Genomic DNA, 7,410 nt, shown 5'->3' with positions numbered 1-7,410 from the left:
GCAGAAAGGAAAAACAGCATGATCAAAAAAATACAAATTTACAAAATGTAACATAATAACTAAAAATTATATAACTAGAGAAGATCTCTTAGTCTAGCATTATTAAAAACCCATCCATTTATAGGTTCTGAGTTTGCCCATAAAAACAACTGGTTTTATTTGCCAACATGATGTATTCTTAAATAACATGTTAAAGCTGTATTTATACAGTGAGAACAATATGTCAGAAATATAAGATGCTAATCTGTTTAATTACTGGACTAAATAACTTTGTTGACAGTTGGCAGTTGTCAAATGTGACTTACCGTTTGGTGTTTAGACACTTTGTCCTCTGCTGAATGTTTTGTGAAGTATAAAAATAAAGGTGCTACAAATGGGTCTTTGAGGTAAGCCACAGAAGAATTCCTTTTTGGTCTACATGGAGAATGAAAACACATTTACTTAAAGGGAATGTTGATTAAACCTTAAAAAGGTTCTTCACACATATATATCTCAAACATAGTTCTTTTTGTTTTCATAAAAGTGGTTTTAAAGTACTTTTTCTATGAAATTGTGCGAAGAACCCATTGTTGCACCTTTATTTTTAAGAACAGAAGACAGAAATATGTACTTTCTGTGTGAAACGTACAATAGTACACAAACTGAAACATATTCTGATTCTGCAGAATTGTTACTATGAATGAACAACTGATTTTTCTGATTATCTTCTCTTTCTTTCTCTTGTTATTTCAGCCTCTTTAGGCCTTGCACATTCTAGATGATCAATCAAGATGATCCCTCTAAATGGCGATACTATTATCCACATTTTTTGGATTCAAGTATGTGTATTGAAGATCAAGCTTCTTGTTCCTGGTTTCAATTTTCTTCTCAAGAATGCGCAGAGCCTTCTCAAACTGTGCCATCAGTTGCTGGGGTGTCTCCTCACTGAATAACACCTCGGGGTAATATCCAAGTGGATACTGAAAAGTACAGCAGAGCTTTTATTTCACTAGGTGCTTATGGACAGGTGCCCATTTTACATTTTATATGTGCACATTTTACTCAGACTTCATGGAGTAAGTACATTTTGATGCCTTAATCCATGTTTTAACCAAAATTTGTCACTTAAATCACTGGTGTTGACAACCCAGGACAAGGGTCTTCCCAATTTTTATGAAGTCATTCTTTAAGGCCAAGGTTCTTCATGTACACTATAAAAAGTGATATTATTGAAGAACCACTTGTACTTCTTTAAAGATTATTGAAATACAATAATAAAAATAAACCTAATATAAACATAATATAATTGTGAAGGTATAACAATCGCAGGGCTCTTCTCAGAACCTTTACATTTACATACTAGTAGGTTCTCATTTACAGAAATGGTTATCTAATGTGTTTTCCTCTTAAAGTTTTATAGCGATTGAAAACTTGCTATTTTATGTAAATAATAAAGTGTAAATAATTAACTACTTTTGACACCTTTTATTTTAAGGCATTCAATAACCTTCATAATGAACTGCATAATAAATTTTGTTTATTTCATTAATTCATTCAGAGTATTGTGATGGACTAGATGTGTATGGACTCACCCGATCAGAGGACTCCTGACTCAGCAAATATTCAACTGCCATTATGTTAAGCGTGGTTTTGACATCAGGTAAGGTCGTGAGAATGCTGTCATTTGTAGTCTCTCCTTTATGGCTTGGGGGTGGACAGCGAAGAGCGCTTGGAAAGTTGGGCATCCATCCCCCAAAATCAAACTGACAGGGCAGAGACAGTAACAGATCAGTCATAATTGTTATGAACACATTAAAACACATTAAAAATTAGGGGGAAAAAATAAAAACCTGGCCATTGTTCACTGCAGCATGTTGGGCAGACACTGTGAAGATCACCATGGTGACAAACTTAGACAGCTCTTCAACGGTGCCAAAAGACTTTGGAAATCCTAATAGTGAGGTGAATGGGATGTAAATAGGATTTGAAACTAAACTAAACTAAACTACAAAACTAAACAGCAACAAAAAAACGTACCAGCCTCGTTGTTTTCTGGGATACCATTTTCTAATATCTCGGTGAGCCATGCCTGTAGCTCCTTGTCATTCTGAACAGCTTCATCAGTGTAGTAAAATGACATGATTCCATGCACAAAACTAGTTGGAATAAAATTTAAGAAAAAAAGCTTTAAAATCCTTAACTGACAAAGCAATTTCTGAAAACATACTATAGTAGAACAGAAAACTTTAAAATTAGTTTTATAAGTAGTTTTTTGTGTAGTGACTACAAAAAATAAAGGTCCTAGAGGTATACACAATTGCATAGAATTTTAAGGAAAGTTTTGTGTAAAAGATTTCAGAGGTTTGCCTGATGATTTATTTTTTTTCATAAACAATAATGTCATGTAATTTCTTGTTTAAAGTGAGAGATTGTGACACTAAATACAAGATTAAAATATATTATTTTGTTGGCTTTGTTAGATCATGTTACTTGTCAATAATTACTTGTCAAGTACATGCAGCAACATAAGGAAGGTGTCTAATTACATGTCATGAACAAAATCCATACTTGAAAATGATTTCCCACAGAGCCAGACCGTCATCTCTGTAGTAGTAATTGGGAATCTTCTCCACACCCCTCTCCTTGATGTTGTCTGGCAGACAGAGGGAGCTGTACGTCAGAGAAGAGGCTGCTCTTTTCATAAATGTGGTCATAGATTCGTTGCCTATGGCTGTAAACTACATGGCAGAAAAAAGAAATGAATCATCAATTGAAGAAGTAATCCTTCAAAAAGATTTTTTTTGTCACTTTAAATTGATAGTACATGACTTCTGCATTTTACTGATATCATTAAAAATCTATTAAAATAAAGTTCATCACCTGAGAAAAAACTCCATCCACTGAAACCAGCAAATGTCTGGCCATGATGTTGATTTGGAGATTGTAGCGAGTATGAGGTACCAGGAGCTTGAAGAAAAGACAGTATATAATAAAGTGGTTTACTCTTCGGTACCTTTATGGACCACACATTGCTGCCAACTGCAGATTTACCCACTTTCTTTAACCCAAAGGAATCCTTTGACTTGTGTTATGCAAGATAACCATGCTGATGTAAAAGTCTCTGTGTGCAAAAATGTTTTACTTGTGTTTGTAGTAAGACCGTATTTAACTTATTTAGGTCTTCCAAAACTGCCCAGATACTTTGTTCAGTATCCATTTATGCAAAAAAGGTTGGAGGATAAAATTACCTAAACAACAGGGAACATGTTAACAAATGTATGTGGACATGTATTTATGAAAATGATTTGGATGACAGCTAGTTTTTTCTAATGTTTGTTTGCAGCATTAAGTTTGTAGCTCCACTCCAGAAATAAACATGTATAGGCTGAGCAACTGCATATGGGGTAAATGGAAAATTCTGTATATTAGGTTTTTAGTCAAACCACTTAAACCATTAAGTTGTTTGACCAAAACCATGTAATGAAAACAGAAAAGCACTTCATGCTTCTATGCAAACAGGAAATAACAGACAGAAAAAGAAACAGACATTTCTGAAACAATTAGAACAAACATGAAGAAAATAAATCACCTTAAAAAGAGGATGACATGTAGGCAGGTTGCGCATCATTGCCACAGTGAAGACTTCCCCCAGCAGGTGAGTTTGCAACAGATGAAAGTTCAGCTCATGTTCATTAAACTCAGCATTTCTCACAAAGATCTTTGCCAACAACCAATCAGTCTGAGAGTCGGAGGGTAGAAAGATGGGATTCCTTGCTCCAGGCTCCTGGTTTAACTGTATGAGCAACAAAAACACATTATGGGTCAAAAATAAATTCTCAGGCCTAATTAAACACTACAAATAAATGGAACAATACTGTACCATTAGACAAGTAAACTACAAATTTAAAACTGGAATATTGATTCTTTGAAATAATGATTAAATGTTTATTGCCATTACCTGGATGGCAATTGGTATCAGTTTGCCCTGAGGAGTGCTGAAAAGCAGGCAGAGTGGAGCAGCCAGATACTGCTTTTTCTTGTGGATCTCATTTCCCTGAAGACCACTCAATCTCTTGTAGTCACACAGGAAGATATTTCCTTTCTGATTGCATAAAAATATATATATTTAACACTTAAATAAATAAATAGTAAATACATTTGAGTATAATATTTAAAAAAGCAGACAAATAGTATTGGAGAAGTTTAAATACATATTTTATTAATGGTATGACAAACACTTTTATGTAAAAAGCTATCATAATATTACTAATATTACTAATAATATTACTAATAATAACCTCAATTTCCTTTTCTAATGTGCTCATCTTTGGTAAAGAACTTTTGACCATGTCATTTGTGACAGGGAAATTCTCAGGTATCTCTGAGCAGCGCTTGATCATCATTGGATTCACGCCATTCAGAAACTGGTATCCAAAGAAGTCATCCTTCTTCCAGTTCTTCTGCACATATTCTGCAAGAACATGGACAGATAAATATAATACAAAAAGAAGATATCTATTAACATGGTGTTGTTGGTAAATTTAGAAGAGGAAATACCATAAGTCTTTGTCTTTTCAAAGAGGAGCCCATTAATGTCTTCAATACTATTCCATGTGTTGTTGACAGGGCATTCAAGTTTCAGCTTCATGAAACTGGGACACAACATATGTATGATTCATGATTAATGATTTATTATTCATAACGTATGATTATGATTCATGAAGTCATCAGTATGCAAATCTGAAAGTGCAATTATGTATCATTTAAATACAGAAGACTTACGCTGCCCCCAAGGTAAACCGGAATTCCTTGTCTTTGGTAAAAGAGAATCTGACCTCAGGTGGCAGCTCAGTGGGACTCTCAGCAAGCACAATGTGAGGTAATCCTGGGGCATATATACTCCACCTATAATACATACATAAGTTCAAAGGACTTAACTCTTGAAAATGCATGTCTGTTGTAGGTTACACAGAAATAACATATTGTGAGACTTCAGACACTGCTCTGTTCTCTTTTGTGAGCAAAACCCATGTAAGTAAAACAGCTGTAAAACAGGCTTACTCCAAAACTGTTGCACAACAGTCTTGACTTTTCAAAATCTCAAAATGTACATACACTCTGCCACTAGCAAAAAAACACAACCAGTGAATAAAATCAGTGCTTAACATCTGAGTCACGAGCCCCCCATAGAAGAAAAGCCAGCATCTCACATTCAGTTACAAAATAGAAGGGATGTGAATACATTTTTTAAAACAAATGATTTTTAATTGATAATTAATTAATAAAATCATATTTTACCAAACCCAACCAGTCTCAGTTTAACATATGTATTTTGTTTTGCAATGTATTTATTCATGCATTAATTGAATTGTTTGGTTTTCTAACTGGCAAATTCAAAGGCTGCAGATTTTGCTCCATTGTATTCTGTAAATGTCCTGCTGTAAGATTAAATTGCACCAGGGTTAACATCAGGCAGATTTGCAAGTGTGGAAAATACAGAGTCAGCATTTACATTTACTTAATGTGTAAAAACTTTACCTGACCCATTGTTTTATAATATGTATGTGTTTTCATTACAGTATAATGTGGCCCCAGCACAACCTTAAAGTAGGTAAAGAACTTTTACATGGAGAGAAAGTTCTTTAGACCTTTAAAAGATTCTTCACACTTATTTAGCCAAAATGTCTGAAAGGGATAATCTGTAATGGCAGTATTTTTCTGTAAGTAAATATGAACTATGGTATAACAACCTGCTTGCTTACTTGAAGTCTTGACACCGCCTCTTCAGATTCTCATGTCTATGTGCAAGGAGTACAGGAGCTGTGTCTTCGGCTTTTAGCATGGCTAGTCAAAGATAAAGTTTACATGTCATATTAATGACAAAATCAAACCAATATTAATTTTTTTAGTTTAGCATATTTGATGGCACTTTTGAAAAAATATATTTCTCAGTCAAAATATACATGTTACATCATGTGTTGGTGCTTTGTATTCAGTGCATTGTTAACCTCTCAGATAATTTGGCTGTAATAATCAGCAGTTTTACAAACCTGCAGCATCCCGGAGAAACAGCTTCTTACTGCAGCTCATCCAGCAATAGCATGGGAAAAGCACACTTACTCCCTCAGGCGTCGTTACAATGATTTTGGAGCAGAACCACTCATCATCAATGAATTCCATATATGATGGTGACTTTGCTTCCAATTCAACCAGTAAGAGATCACCTATATCTGATTTGCAGTGTACTGTAAAGGTTTGCTCCTGATGGGACAAAACAATCATAGAAATTTTAACGAGGAATTCTAGTAGTTTAGTCTTTACAGACATCTATTTCATCTTGGTTTTAGGCCTGCTTTCAAGCATTAAAATGGCCATTAAACATACCACACAAAATGACAAAAATGTGTCCTTCTAATGTCCTAAAACTTACTAGCCACTTATAGTTTCTCAGTGTCAGTGCAGCTGGATTAAGTTCAGCCCTGGACTTTTGTCTGATAATTACAACATTTTATTTATTGCTGTAAAATATTGTTGTAGCATTGGGTGCAACATTTAAAAGTACTTTAATTGTCTAGTTTACAGTATTCAACCTGGAAATATACATTGCTGTTGTATATTAAATAACAACAATGTTGCTGTGTATTGCAAAAAAAAAACATACATACTACCAGTATAAATACTATTAACTCTAAGAGACCACTACATGTGTATGAAAATCCTCATTGCTGTAGCACAAATATAATAATTATTAAAATGTTAATTCTAAACAGCAAAATTTAGCTTCATCAGTTCATCAAATATACTGATACTTCTGAATTGTAACAGTGAAAGCAAACAGATGCAGATAGCTGAATAACTTACCGATCCAGCCCAAAATCCTGTCAGAGTTTTAAGCTGCTGATATCCACTGTTACTAATTGTGCCAATTAAATTGATGTAGATTCTGTTAGAGGTGCCAGAACCAAAAACTTCACCAGTGAAGACGCGGATTGTGTATTTGCTCATGTTTATCCTGTATTTAAAGATAATTCAAGGAAAATATGTGTTATATGGTGTGTCTAGACATATCTTTCAATAACTAAATGCACTAAAACAATTAAAATAACTCTTTATTTAAATGGCCCCTGTAGACAATGAATACATTAATAACACAATAACATTAGCAACTTTTAAACATCAGTGAAACTGCAATAGTAAAGCACCACATGAAGCAGACTTATGTTTTACTTCTATTAAGCAGATTTACCCTAATTCTTACCATCCCTAACACTAATCCTAAATAAAAACCTAATAGGAATGTTGAGATGATATGTAATATACCTGTTACGTGTTCTGTAACATCTCAGATAAAACCATAATGTCCTTTGTGCAGTTAATAAATGAAAATCTGAATGTATCAGATGAATTGCTGGTACTTCATTGATTTGCTTA

At 34.0% G+C, this 7,410-nt stretch overlaps 1 protein-coding gene across 1 annotated transcript; it reads right to left on the bottom strand.

Moving 5' to 3' along the window:
- Nucleotides 1-779: 779 nt before the first annotated feature.
- On the bottom strand, nucleotides 780-6,984 carry LOC140575155 (polyunsaturated fatty acid lipoxygenase ALOX15B-like). The gene is made up of 14 exons (XM_072695347.1): nucleotides 6,841-6,984; nucleotides 6,030-6,240; nucleotides 5,742-5,823; nucleotides 4,762-4,884; nucleotides 4,537-4,631; nucleotides 4,278-4,450; nucleotides 3,938-4,081; nucleotides 3,569-3,772; nucleotides 2,860-2,946; nucleotides 2,548-2,717; nucleotides 2,017-2,135; nucleotides 1,830-1,930; nucleotides 1,572-1,742; nucleotides 780-959 (listed from the first exon to the last, which is right to left on the bottom strand). Exons 1-14 carry the CDS (start codon nucleotides 6,982-6,984, stop codon nucleotides 780-782), a joined length of 2,004 nt encoding a protein of 667 aa, XP_072551448.1.
- Nucleotides 6,985-7,410: the final 426 nt, after the last annotated feature.

Source organism: Salminus brasiliensis, chromosome 1 (genome assembly GCF_030463535.1).
Source record: "Salminus brasiliensis chromosome 1, fSalBra1.hap2, whole genome shotgun sequence".
Taxonomy (NCBI): domain Eukaryota; kingdom Metazoa; phylum Chordata; class Actinopteri; order Characiformes; family Bryconidae; genus Salminus; species Salminus brasiliensis.
This window is presented reverse-complemented; position numbering and strand designations above follow the sequence as displayed.

Coding starts and splice junctions, on each gene's coding strand:
- LOC140575155 (XM_072695347.1), bottom strand. CDS start 6,984: ATGAGCAAATACACAATCCGCGTCTTCACTGGTGAAGTTTTTGGTTCT. Junction 4,885..5,741: donor AGGCGGTGTCAAGACTTCAA/GTAAGCAAGCAG, acceptor TATGTATTATAG/GTGGAGTATATATGCCCCAG. Junction 2,947..3,568: donor CATGTCATCCTCTTTTTAAG/GTGATTTATTTT, acceptor CTTTTCTTCAAG/CTCCTGGTACCTCATACTCG.